At 38.5% G+C, this 13,875-nt stretch overlaps 1 protein-coding gene across 1 annotated transcript in view; it reads left to right on the top strand.

The window, feature by feature from the left end:
• LOC101597900 (AGBL carboxypeptidase 3) overlaps positions 1 to 13,875 on the top strand; it is a 55,647-nt gene that overhangs the window by 14,841 nt on the left and 26,931 nt on the right. Inside the window, exons 5-6 of the mRNA XM_045160077.1 lie at positions 1,759 to 1,827; positions 6,996 to 7,053. Coding sequence (XP_045016012.1) covers positions 1,759 to 1,827; positions 6,996 to 7,053 — 127 coding nt within the window. The remainder of the gene's footprint in view (positions 1 to 1,758; positions 1,828 to 6,995; positions 7,054 to 13,875) is intronic.

Consider the following 13,875-nt stretch of genomic DNA (forward strand, 5'->3'; position numbering starts at 1 on the left):
ACAAAGAAGAAAATTAAAGCATGAGGAGAATAAAGAGTTTAGGTGGAGGTTGCAATTTGGAATGGGTTTACCAAAATGAAGACGTGGGACTTAAGGAAGTGAGAGAGAAAGTCATGCAGGTGTAAGACATGTTCACTGCTCTTTGCCACATGACAAACAACTTCAAGACTTCAGTAAGTTACAACCAACTTTTCCTTTCTCACTCATGGGTCTGGAGGCTGGCTCTGCTGGGTAGGATGAGCTGGTGTTAGCTTCAGGATATAGGTTCAGTTCCTTTATATTTTACATGCTATTCATTCTCCTTCGACCAGAGATTATGCTTGGCAAAACCCAGTGGTGAAACTCTGATGTGTAAGAAGGTCCATCAAGTAATATAAGTCCACAGCTACATTTCTTCCTGGAAGCCATATGACATATCATACCACATCATATATCATATTCACTAACATCCCATCAGTCACAATGCGTTAAATAACCAGGGCCGACATCAGTAGGTTGAAGTGCATTCCTATCATGCAAGGTTACAGAGTTGTATATGACCAAGACAGGAGGAGAGAAAATTTGGAAACAACAACCAAATAGTCTACAGTTCACCTTTTAAGACATAGTTATTCACTTCCTACCCAAATGTAAAATCATTAGTACTTGTTTCCTCTCCCCAAACTCATCCAATCATGATATACAGTTCACATAATAATCCACATCAAGTCTAGAGTTATCTTTTGACCCAGAACTTGTGAAATAAATTATCTGCTCTTCCTAAACACACCTACAGCAATAAAACACAGATAAGAAAATTAGACACCCTATTCAAATTAAGAATAAGGAGCACATGACCATAGAACCCAAACAATTCTGAGATTGCATGTGTATGCTGGGGATTGGACCAGAGCCCTGTACATGTCAGGCAATCATTTTAAGAAGTTTCATAATGAAAATATGAAGACATGCCCTATCCTGAGTAGTAGGAAAGTTTCTTAAGCCCTTACTATTGTTCTTTTGGAGTTTTTTACTTTTCTTTTATATATATCTAACATGCATAATTGTTCTTAGTACAAAGAAAAGAGATAGTATTTTATAGTACCTATACCATAGATACTATAGTATGGCATCTATAGTACATGAAAGTCCCAAAATAGTTTTATATCCTTGTATATATTGTCTTTGGTATGTTAATTAAATATTAATTTAAAAAAATTTTTTGACCAGCCCAATGGACTAACCTTTTTATGCAACAGCACAAGAGCAAGAGAGAGAGAGAACTGGCATGCCAGGGCCTCCTGCCACTACAATCGAACTCCAGTCATGTGCACCACCTTTTGGGCATGTGCAACCTTGTGTGCTTGCATCACCTTGTGCATCCAGCTTATATGGGACCCATAAAATGGAACATGGGCCCTTAGGCTTGCAGACAAGCTCCTTAACCACAAAGCCACTCCAGCCAAATCAAACTTTAAAAAAAAACTTTTTTTAAATTTTGTTTTGTTTATTTATTTATTTGATAGTGACAGACAGAGAGAGAAAGAAGCAGATAGGGAGAGAAGAGAGGAGAGTGGGCACGCCAGGGCCTCCAGCCACTGCAAACGAACTCCAGATGCCTGTGCCCCCTTGTGCATCTGGCTAACGTGGGTCCTGGGGAACTGAGCCTCGAACTGGGGTCCTTAGGCTTCACAGGCAAGGGCTTAACTGCTAAGTCATCTCTCCAGCCCCAAATATTAACTTTTAAATATGATTTTTTTTACCTAGATAAAAACCAAGAAAAAGCATCTGAAAACAAAAAAGGAAAGGAATGCAACCATAGCAAGCCACCAAAATGATAAAAAAGAGGTAAATCTTTTATTTTTTTTTTCTTTATTTGAGAGAGAGAGAAATAGGCAGGGGAGAGAGAGAGAGGGAGAGATAATGGGCACACTAGGGCCTCCAGCAGCTGCAAACAAACTCCAGATGTGTGCACCCACTTGGGCATCTGGCTTACATGGGCCTTGGGGGCTCGAACCTGGGTCCTATGGTTTTGCAGGCAAGCGCCTTAACCACTAAGCCATTTCTCCAGCCCCAAAGAGGTAAATCTTTATTAATGGAATTAAGAATTTTTAAAATATGAGTGCAAGAAAATGGAAAATATGTTCTCTTTATACTTCTTATACCCTAAGTATCCCCCAAGAAAGGTTAATGATGAAAATGTTAATGCTAATGTTAATGATGAAATACTTACTGTTAATAAAAACCTTAAAGATCTTTGACAGATAAAAAAGGGAAGTTTTGCCAGGTGTGGTGGCACACACTTTTAATCCCACCACTTGGGAGGCAGAGGTAGGAGGATTGCCATGAGTTCGAGGCCACCCTGAGACTACATAGTGAATTCCAGGTTAGTCTGAGCTAGAGCAAAACCATACCTTGAAAAATCAAAAAAGAAAAAAGAAGGGAAGTTTTATTAAGTTGCCATGTTTACATTTCATATGTGTGTGTGTGTATGTATGTATGTATTTCTAAAAGTATTTGAGGAAGCTTTAAAACAACAACAAAAAGCCCTAAACGGACATATAAATTAATGAAAATAAATGGTGCTGTGAGATCAACTTCTATATGACAGCAAGGAGCTCAGCAAACCTGTTTGCCAACAAAACCAGTGAATATTATTTAAAAAGAAAGAAACAAGAGAGCCACTAAAAGTCTAAGGTAGCTGGGGATGGTGGCACACACCTTTAATCCCCAGAATTCAGGAGGCAAAGGTAGGAGGATCATCATTGGTTCAAGGCCATCCTGAGACTACATAATGAATTAATTCCAGGTAAGTCTGAGCCTAGGGGGAAAAAAATAAATAAAAGAAAGGAAAAGGAAAGGAAAGGAAAGAAGAGAAAAGAGAAGAGAAAGGAAAAGTCTAAGGTAATACAGGAAATGGAAAACGTTTATTCAAGAAAATCCTCAAATGGATTAAAAATTAAAAAAAAAAAAACCAGTGGGTCCAACTGTCCCTTCTCCATGTCTGAATGCAGCAAGACAGAAAGTACTCCAGACTTTTGCAGCCTCGGGTGATCTATTGCTGAGGCTAAGTCCAGGTGAGGGCAGACAGAAGGAAAAAGAACACTTCTACCCAGACCCATTCATGGGCAGTTGGTTTTATCTTGGGTGCAATGGTTTTGCCATTGAGAAGACTGGGGCCATTATGACTCTTGCCTTGTCTTGTAACGTGATGATTCTGAGCTGGGAGAAGCAAGTGGACCCAAACCCCAAGGCTACTACCTGCATGCCTTCACCTATTGCTATGACTAGGTTCCAAAACAAGTGGTGCCAGTCAGAATGCCACTGTCTCCAGAGACAGGCTTGGAATTTTTGCCTTGAAGGATAACCAGACTACAAAGAGATAGTTTCCTCAACTTTCCCCAAAGAATTAACTTCATTTGTTAACATAACAGTGGATATAGAAATCTAAGTTTAAAGGAATTCTTAAAACCAATGCAAAAATGGTAGAAATATTTTTAAAAATAAGGAATTTAGGGCTGGAGAAATGACTTAGCAGTTAAAGTCCATGCCTGCAAAGCCAAAGAACCCAGGTTCGATTTTCCAGGACCCACGTAAGCCAGATGCACAAGGTGGCTCATGTGTCTGGAGTTCCTTTGCAGTTGCTGGAGGCCCTTCATGCCCATTTTATCTGCCTCCTTCTCTCTCTCTCTCTTTCTCTCCTAATAAATAAAATAATTAAAAAATAAAAATCAATAAATAAAAAGAAGCAATTTGGAAGACACTGGTAGAGTTACTAGAAATACAGGCTGAACTGTGTATTGGCTGCTTTGTAGGACAGAGCTGGGAAGAGTCCTTATAGATCCAGAACAAATCTCAAATACAACTTTTAGAGCCATCCTTTCAAAAGAGTCTTAAAAATTCACCTGCAAGCCGGGCATGGTGGCTCACACCTTTAATCCCAGCACTCGGGAGGCAGAGGTAGGAGGATCGCCATGAGTTCAAGGCCACCCTGAGATTACATAGTGAATTCCAGGTCAGCCTGAGCTAGAGTGAGACCCTCCCCCGAAAAATCAAAAAAAAATCACCTGCAGAGCAAGTTATAACCCAGGGACTGTGGAGACACTATAGCCATCAGTCAGAAACTGTGTAGTTTTAGCATCGTTATCAGAGAGACAGCCCTGACAAAAACACTGTCATCTGACGGTGAATGAGGCCCATACCAAGCTTGCATCCCTGAAAACAACTAACAAGAGGTGTATTAGTTACTTCTCCCATTGTGACAAAATGCCTGACAAGAACCTTAAGGAAATAAGGGTTTATTTTGGCTCACAGAGGAAGAAGACCAGTGCCTAGAGTCTGGTAGAATTCTGGAGTTAAGTCTATGGCCATACCACCCTGAACATGCCTGATCTCGAAAGCTAAGCAGAGTTGGGCCTGGTTAGTACTTGGAAGGGAGAAATCTGGAGTTAAAAATAATCCAGGAGGGGCTGTAGCAATGACTTCACAATTAAGGCGCTTGCCTGCAAAGCCTAAGGACCCAGGTTAGATTCTCTAGGTCCCACATAAGCCAGATGCACATGGTGGCACATGCATCTGGACCTTGTTTGCAGTGGCTAGAAGCCCTAGTGTGCCCATTCTCTCTCTCTCTCTCTCTCTCTCTCTCTCTGTGTGTGTGTGTGTGTGTGTGTGTGTGTGTGTGTGTGTGTGTGTGCAGCACACTGGACTCCAGGAACACAGAGGAAATGCAAACACACTTCATGTGACATGTAGCGCACGGCTATGAATTCCTTGTGTGCTAGGGTGCAGAAGTCTCTAAAGAGAATATGTCATTTAAATCTAATGAATAACCTTTGTGTGCTCTGCCAGTCTGTGCTACATTCCAGAACTATATTGTTTTAAGTATGTAATGTGAATAAGATTAAATAATTATTTTCTATCCTTATTGCTCTCACTGTGTTACATTATCACCAGAACTCCAGAAACAATGATGGTCTTGTTGGAGCCTTTTTTTCAGCTAAAACAAATATTCTAAGACAATATTTCATGCTGATAAACTTACACCCAATTTTTCATTTATGTAAACTATATTTAATGTAAAATATGATAAGTTCCTTTATATTAAATGCTCATATACATTTGACTCTTTTTTGACTTAAAAATAGTTATGAAATTATGATTCAAGTTTAATTTTGAATATTTACTAATGGAAAATAATTATCATTTGGTCAAATGTTTTCAAAAAATTGCATACCATTCCAAACATGCCCATAAGCTAATAGGACTTCTTGGTCACTGCCTGAAATTTCTTTCCTAAATATCATCGACATAAAAATTGAACAAGCCTCATTTAGTTAAGGTAAATGTCTGACATCCATGCTATTAAGCTTGCTATTTGTTTGCTTGTAAGACAATAATATTGATAATTAATTTTAAGATATCTTTATTTTTCCCAAGATACTCTTAATCATTCACTTTGAAGCATTTCATCAAAAACTATTATTGGGCTGGCTTTGCAGTTAAAGCACTTGCCTGTAAAGCCTAATGATCCAGGTTGGATTACCGAGTACCCTTAAAGCCAGATTCACAAGGTGGTGCATGTGTCTGGAGTTCATTTACAGTGGCTAAAGGCCCTGAAATGCCCATTCTCATTCTCTCTCTGTCTCTTTCTCTTTCTTAAAGAAATAAAATATTTTTAAAAACCAATTATAAACCACGATAGTTAGAAATTGAAGAAATTTATGATTCTAATATCATGGCTTAATGATTGATATTTTTCTATTTTGAAAGGATTTCTCCTCTCAAAATCAAGTCTTGACTTTTTCTTACCATCATTCCAATTTTCATAAGGATAGTGTCAATTTTTGTTGCCAATTATATCTGTAAAGAAATGTATTTTGGAATTTGACTCTATTTCATGGTGCTTTTATATTATGGTCTGATTTGTTCTGTTCTTTTGAAGCAAGGATGCACTCTTTTACTCAGGCTGATCTCAAATCTTGGGATCAGACATCCTCCTGCTTGTCGAGGTAGGGTTTTGCTCTAGCCCCGTCTGGCCTGTAATTTACTCTGTAGTCTCAGGGTGGCCTTGAACTCACAGTGATCCACCTACCTCTGCCTCCCAAGCGCTGGGATTAAAGGTGTGCACCACCACCTGGGATTCACTATGTAGTCACAGGGTGGCCTTGCACTCACAATGATCCTCCTACCTCCACCTCCTGAATGCTTGGATTAAAGGCGGGTGCCACCATGCCCAGCTTTGTTTTTTTTTTTTTTTTTTTGGAAACTTTTTTTGTTTTTGAACCTACAATATTATGAAGAGTTTTTCCTAAAGGGTCAAGGAAGGACAATAGAATTGGAAATGTCTTTCCTAATATATAGTGCACACAAATTCATAAAAATAGACTAGGGAATAGAATTCATGCCCTGTGCAGTGATGTGCACCTGTCGTCCTAGTTACTTAAAAGGTTGAAAATGCTTAAAATGTTCTCATGGCCACAGTATTTCTTAGACTACCCAAGGGTATCAGCCAAAGTTCTAGTGTGTGTCTCTTTTAGTCTAAGCAGGTCATATTGGCAAATCCTTCCTTGTTTCAGAGTTGGTTACAAAGCTAGAGAAAACATTTTCACCTGTGTATTTAAGCACACTCCTGTATATGTTTGTAGCTTTTTGTATAACTTGGTACATCTTTGCCTATTTCCCATGCTCCATCTTTGTTAACTTGTTTCAACATGGAAGGTCAAAAGAATAACGTTTTTGTCTGTTTCTCAAGATAAGTTCTCGGTGAAGAGTAAAAGTTTAAAACTCTTAGTGCCAAAGATAAAAATTTCTTCTGTTCTGCATTGATTTATAAAAAGTAGTATGGTGAAAAGATATCAGAGGCTTGGATTTGAGACATTTGCCCATTTTAGGTCTATAAAAATGAGTAAGAAATGGTGAAAAGCCATCATATATATGATAAATGATGTAGGAAAATATACCTCATCTTCATGCCTCCAATACAGCATTGTTTTCTTTCTGATTCTCTCTATCATTAGGTTTATGGTAAAGAACATTTACTGCCAAGACACAAAGAATCAAATTCTGATGTGAAAGGTAAAGTTCTGCTTCTGCCTTCTCATGAACAGTTCATTTACCTGACAATTTTTTTGTGCCATAACTCTGAGGTTGCCACTGTGTGTGGTGCTAATGACTTGAAGTATATGATGCCAGTTCTTGCCTATGGGAGCTCATCTCCAGGGCAAGCACAATGCCAGTAGCCTGTCCAGGGTTCCCAGAAAGCAGAGCACAAGGAGTGGTCATTACATAGGGGAGCACACACATTTGAGGCATGTCTCTGAGGTTTTGAAAGGTTGCTCAATACAAAGAGTGTATATAGATTTAATATTTTAAAAGCCAACGAATTTCATCTTATTTCAGAAAAAAAACAGCATATAATCCCAGGAAATAAATTAAAATGTTTATTTGCTTCTACTGCAAACTGTTGTCTGGTGTGTGTATCTTTAAACTGACTCTGGCATATATTTGACATTTGTCTAGCACCTTATCATTAGTCCCTCTGAGAAAAAGCATAGAATCTAATAATTATCTAAAGTGGTTAAATATATATGTGTGTGTATTAACTTATTATACATTTATACTACCCTTGCTTCCAAAATAATTTGAGGTAACCTAATTAAAGTATTTATATTGTTCATATATGCATTTAGTTGGTGGAAAAGAATTCATACATAGAAGGCTGGAGAGATAACTCAGCAGTTAAGGCATTTGCCTGATAAGCCTGACAATCCAAGTTCTAGTTCCCAGTACCCAAAAGCCAGACATACAAAGTGATGCATGCATCTAGAGCTTGTTCGCATTGGCTACAAGTCCCACTATCCCCATTCTCATAAAATATAAAATAAATATATATAAAATATATATAATGTATATAATAATATATTTTTATATAATATATATTTATATATCTCCATATGTGTGTGTGTGTGTGTGTGTGTGTGTGTGTGTGTGTGTGTATGTGTGTGGAGAGAGAGAGAGAGAGAGAGAGAGAGATCTATATATAGAAGCCAAGGTAGAAAGATAACAGAGGGGCTGAAGAGATGGCTTAGCAGTCAAGGCAATTAATTGCCTGTGAAGCCTAAGGAACCAGATTCAATTCCTCAGTACCTACATAAGCCAGATGCACAAGGTGGTGCATGCATCTGGAGTTCATTTGCAGTGGCTGAGGGCCCTGGCATGCCAATTCTCTCTTTCTTTCTATCTACCTCTTTCTCTTTCTCTCTCAAGTAAAGCATAATTTTTTTAAATGGATTATATTCCTGAGGATGACACTAGGGTTGTACTGTGAACTCTAAATGCATACACATATATGTACATGTGCACCTTCACATACATGTACCAAAATCTGCTCTTTTAGGACTAGGGTCCCCCCCCCTCTCTCTCTCTCTCTCTCTGTCTCTCTCTTTCTCCAAATAAATAAATAAGACTATTTTAAAACAGGAAGATCACTGTAAGTTTGAGGCCAGCCTAAGACTACATAGTGAATTCCAGAGCAGCCTGGACTAGTAAGACCCTACCTCAAAAAAAAAAAAAGAAAAAGAAAAGAAAAAGAAAAAGAAAGGAAGGAATGGACAAAGGGAGGGGGAGGGGAAAGAAAAAAGAAAAACTAAAAAAAGAAAAGGCACACGCCTTTAATCCCAGCACTCAGGCAGAGGTAGGAGGATCACTGTGAGTTTGAGGCCACCCTGAGACTACATAGTGAATTCCAGGTCAGGCTGGGCTAGAGTGAGACACTACCTTGAAAAAAAAAAAGGAATACATAGAAAGATTAAAACTACACTAGGGGGAATTTTATATTATAGTTAAAAAGCAATTCACTAGATGGTTAAGTTAGCTATTTTCTGATAGTGGTCACCAAGGAATTTATCCACTCTTTTTTTTTTGGACAGCTTTTATACTTGCAGACAATAAACTGATAATTCCCTCCTCTCCCCCACTTTCCCCTTCTACATTCTATCATACTTCTTCCCTCTCTCCGTTAGTCTCTCTTTTATTTTGATGTCATCATCTTTTCCTCCTATTATGAGGGTCTTGTGAAGATAGTGCTAGGTGCTGTGAGGTCATGGATATCGAGACCAATTTCTGTCCAGTCGATTGCATTGTAAGCAGTCCTACCCTCCCTTTGCCTCTTACATTCTTTCTGCCACCTCTTCCGCAATGAACCCTGACACTTGGAAGGTGTGTTAGAGATGTTTCAGTGCTGAACATTCCTCCATCCTGTCTTCTCAGCACTATGGTGCCTTTTGGGTCAACCCAGTGGTCACTGCCGTCTGATAAAAGAAGCTTCTCTAACCAAAAGTGAGCGCAGCGTTAATATATGCATGTGAACATTAAGTAAAGTGCTGACAGGACAGTTTGGTGAGCATAATATATGCATTTAGCCAGACAAGAGCAGGCAATATACTCCTAAGGCTCATGACCTCCCCCACCATGGGCTTTTGATTAGGTTATCCATACCAGGCATGTATTCCCTCCCATAGAGAGAGTCTCAAGTCCAGTTAGAAAGCAGTTCATTTCTCTCATAACAGACATGCCACTATTGCATGCGTTGGCTCCTATAGCCTGACTGGCCAAACTTGAGGTTTGCAGTGTCCACTGTTTACACCACTGATGGTTTCTGTCTCCCATAATGCTGCATGCAGTGCAGCTTTTTCCAACTTGCTGTCAGCTGGTCTACTGGGAGAAAGTTTTCAGCTCAGCCCCAGTTTGATTTCTTGGTGACCTTGCAGCCTAGGCATGTGGAGTCTTCAGCAATAGGGTCTTATCATCTATTCCTGGTGGAAAACCAAGAGCCTTGGCAATAGCCTATAATGTTTTGGGGGCATCAGGAACCTCCCTAGCCAACAACTCACTGGAAGGTATCCCATCCCTGGCATTGAAATTTTTCTACTAATAGTCTGTGGCTTCTGAGTGTGTCATTATCCAGAGCAGTAGGTTATCATGTGGCTTATTCACAGTATCCTGAACTTTGATGAGTGCTCCCCTCCCTTACCCACAAACTACTTTTACTCAATCTCTTCCCCTGCCCTCGCCTAGTATCTATAACATAGAAGATTCCTTAGGATATATGTCTAGGAGGGCTATAGCTGGGTCATATGGTAAACCCATTTTTAGCTGTGTCAGGAACCTCCACACTGATTTCTATAACAGCTGTACCAGACTATATTCCCACAACAATGTAGAAGGGTTCCCCCTTTTTCACATCCTGACCAACATTTATTGTCATTTGTTTTCTTGATGATAGCCATTTTGACAGGAGTGAAATGGAATTTCAAAGTAGTTTTAGTTTGCATTTCCCTGATAGCTTAGGATGTAGAACACTTTTTCAGATGTTTATATGCCATCTGTATTCCTTCTTTTGAGAATTCTCTGTATAGTTCCATAGCCCATTTTTAAATTGGGTTGTTTGATTTCTTATTGCTTAGTTTTTTGAGTTCTTTGTATAGTCTAGATATTAATTCTCTGTCAGATGCATAGCTGACAAAGATTTTCTCCATTCAGTAGGTTGTCTCTGTTCAGTAGGTTGTTCATTCAGTAGGTTGCTCTGTTCACAGTGTTCCTTTTGTTGTACAAAACCTTTATAATTTCATGAGATCCCAGTGGTTGATTAGTGATTTTATTTACTGAGCAAATGGGGTTATATTCAGAAACTCATTGCCTATGCCAATATGTTGAGGAATTTCCCTTACTTTTTCCTCTAACAGTTTCAGAGTTTCAGGCCTGATATTAAAGTCCCTGATCTATTTGGACTTGATTATTGTGCATGGAGAGGGACAGGAACTATTTTCATCCTTCTATATACAGGTATCCTGTTTTCCCAACACCACCTGTTGAAGAGGCTGTCTTTTCTCCAATAAATATTTTTGGTGTTTTTGTCAAAAGTTAGATAGCTGTAGGTCTAGCCTGGAGCTACAGAGTGAGTTGCAGGTCAGCCTGGGCTAGAATGACACTTTGTTATGAAAACAAGCAAACAAAAAAAGCAAAAGAAAACAAAAGATTTAATCCAAAAAAAAAAAATCAGATAGCTGTAGCTGCCTGAATTAATATCTGGGTCCTCTATTCTGTTCCATTGATCTACATGTCTGTCTTTGTGCCAGTACCACACTGACCAGCCTTATTTTTTGTTGCTCAAAATCATTTTGGCTATTCGAGGTTATTTGTGCTTCCAAATGAATTTTAGGATTTTTTTTCTACTTCTGTGAAAAATTCCATTGGAATTTTAATGGAGATTGACATTTTTACAATATTGGTTATTCTGACCCAAGAACATGGGATATCTCTCCATTTCCTAGCGTGTTCTGCAATTTCTCACTTGAGTGTTTTAAAGTTTTCACTGTAGAGATCCTTCACTTCCTTGGTTAGGTTTCTTCCAAGGTACTTTACTTGGGGGGGCGGGGGACAATTGTGAATGGGAGTGATTCCTGGATTTCATCCTCCACATGTTTGTTGTTAGTATATAGAAAAGCTACTGACTTCTGTGTATTTATTTTGTATCCTGCTACATGGCTATAGGTGCTTATCAGCTCTAACAGTTTGCTGGTAGAGTCATTAGGGTCCTTTATGTATAGAATCATATCATCTGCAAATAATGATACTTTGATCTCTTCCATTCCAATTTTATAAGTGTCTCTTGTCTTATTACTACAGCTAAGACTTCCAGTACTATATTAAATAAGAGTGGGGACGGTGACACTCTTGTCTTATTCCTGATTTTAATGGAAAAGCTTCAAGTTTTTCCCCATTTAGTATTATGTTGGCTGTAGGTTTGTCATAAATCACCTTTATTATGTTGAGATATGTTCCTTCTGTTCCCAATTTCTGTAGGACTTTTACCATAAAGGGATGTTGGATTTTGTTGAATGCCTTTTCTGCATCTATTGAGATGATTGTGTGATTTTTGTCCTTCAGCCCATTTATGCAGTGCATGACATTTATCAATTGGCATATGTTGAACCATCCCTGCATCTCTGGGATGAAGCCTACTTGGTCAGGGTGAATAATCTTTTTGATATATTCTTGTATTCAATATTTTGTTGAGAATTTTTATATCTATGTTGATGAGGGAGATTAGTCTGGAATTTTTTTCTGTTTTTGTCTGTTTTTGGTATCAGGGTGATACTGGCATCATAGAAGGAGTTCAGTAGAATTCCTTTCTTTTCTATTTTATGGAAAACTTTGAGAAGCAGTGGTGTTAGTTCTTCCATGAAGATCTGGTAAAATTCACCAGTGAATCCATTTGGGCCTGGACTTTTTTTAGTTCGAAGACTTTTTATAACTGCTTGGATCGCCATACTTGTTATAGATCTATTTAAATGGTTTATCTCATCTTGATTTAATTTTGGTAAGTCATATGAATCAAGTAAATAATCCACTTCTTTCAGATTTTCAAACTTAGAGATGTACATGTTCTGAAAGCATGTCCTTATGATTTTCTGAATTTCTTTGGTGTCTGTTGTAATGGTGCCTTTTTATCTCTAGTTTTATTAATTTTTGTCTCTTCTCTCTTGCATCTGGCCATATTTGGTAATAGTTTATCAATCAATCTTGTTTATCCTTTCAAACAACCAACTCTCTGTTTCATTGATTCTTTGGATTGTTTTCTTTGGTTTATATTTCATTAATTTTTTGCCCTAATCTTTATTATTTTTTCCTGTCTACTGACTTTTGGTTGGCTTTGTTCTCATTTTTTAAGGCCTTAAGGTAAAGCTGTAAATTGTTTACTTGTGAACTCTCTAATTTCTTAATATAAGCATTTAGAGCTATAAATTTTCCTCTTAGGACCGCCTCCATTATGTCCCAAAGATTTTGGTATGTTGTATTCTCATCATCATTTGATTCTGTGAATTTATTGCTTTCCTTTTGATTTCTTCAATGACCCATTTATCACTCAATAATATGCTGTTTAGTCTCCATGAATTTCTGTATGCTCTGTAGCTTTTCTTACTGCTGATTTGTAGTTTAATCTCATTGTGGTCAAATAGAATACAAGGGATTATTTCAATTTTCCTATATTAAGATTTGCTTTGTGTCCTAATATATGGTCTATTTTGGAGAATGTTCCATGTGCTGCTGAGAAAAATTCTGCAGCATTTGGATGGAATGTTCTGTAGATATCTGTTAGGTCCATTTGTTCCATGACATCATTTAATCCAGGTATCTCTTTGTTTATCTTTTGCCAGAATGACCTATCAACTGATGAGAGTGGGGTAACGAAGTCTCCCACTACAATTGTCTTTGGTGTTATCTGTGACCTTAAGTCTAATAGTGTTTGTTTGATGGAGCCTCCATGTTAGGTGAATACATTTAGGATTGTAATGTTCTCCTTTTGGAGTGTTCCTTTAATCAGTATAAAGTGACCTTCTTTATCTTACCTCACTAATGTTGGTTTGATGTCTATCCTGTCAGATATTAGGATAGCAATCCCTGCTTGTTTCCGAGGCCCATTTGCTTGTAATACCATTATCCATCCTTTCACCCTGAGACAGTGTCTATCTTTTATTGAGAGATGAGTTTTTCTGAGGCAACAAATAGCAGGATCCTGCCTTTTAATCCAGTCTGCAAGCCTGTGTCTTTTGGTTAGGACATTGAGCCCATTGATATTAAGAGTTATTATTAAAAGCTATGTATTGGGCTGGAGAGATGGCTTAGCAGTTAAACACTTGCCTGTGAAGCCTAAGGACCCCGGTTCCAGGCTCAGTTTCCCTGGACCCACATTAGCCAGATGCACAAGGGGCGCACACATCTGGAGTTCGTTTGTAGTGGCTGGATGCCCTGGTGTGCCCATTCTCTCTCCCTCTCTCTCTCTCTCTCTCTCTCTCCCCCTCCCTCCCTCCCTCCCTCTTTCTCTCTCTCTCTCTG

This window comes from Jaculus jaculus, chromosome 10 (genome assembly GCF_020740685.1).
Source record: "Jaculus jaculus isolate mJacJac1 chromosome 10, mJacJac1.mat.Y.cur, whole genome shotgun sequence".
NCBI lineage: Eukaryota > Metazoa > Chordata > Mammalia > Rodentia > Dipodidae > Jaculus > Jaculus jaculus.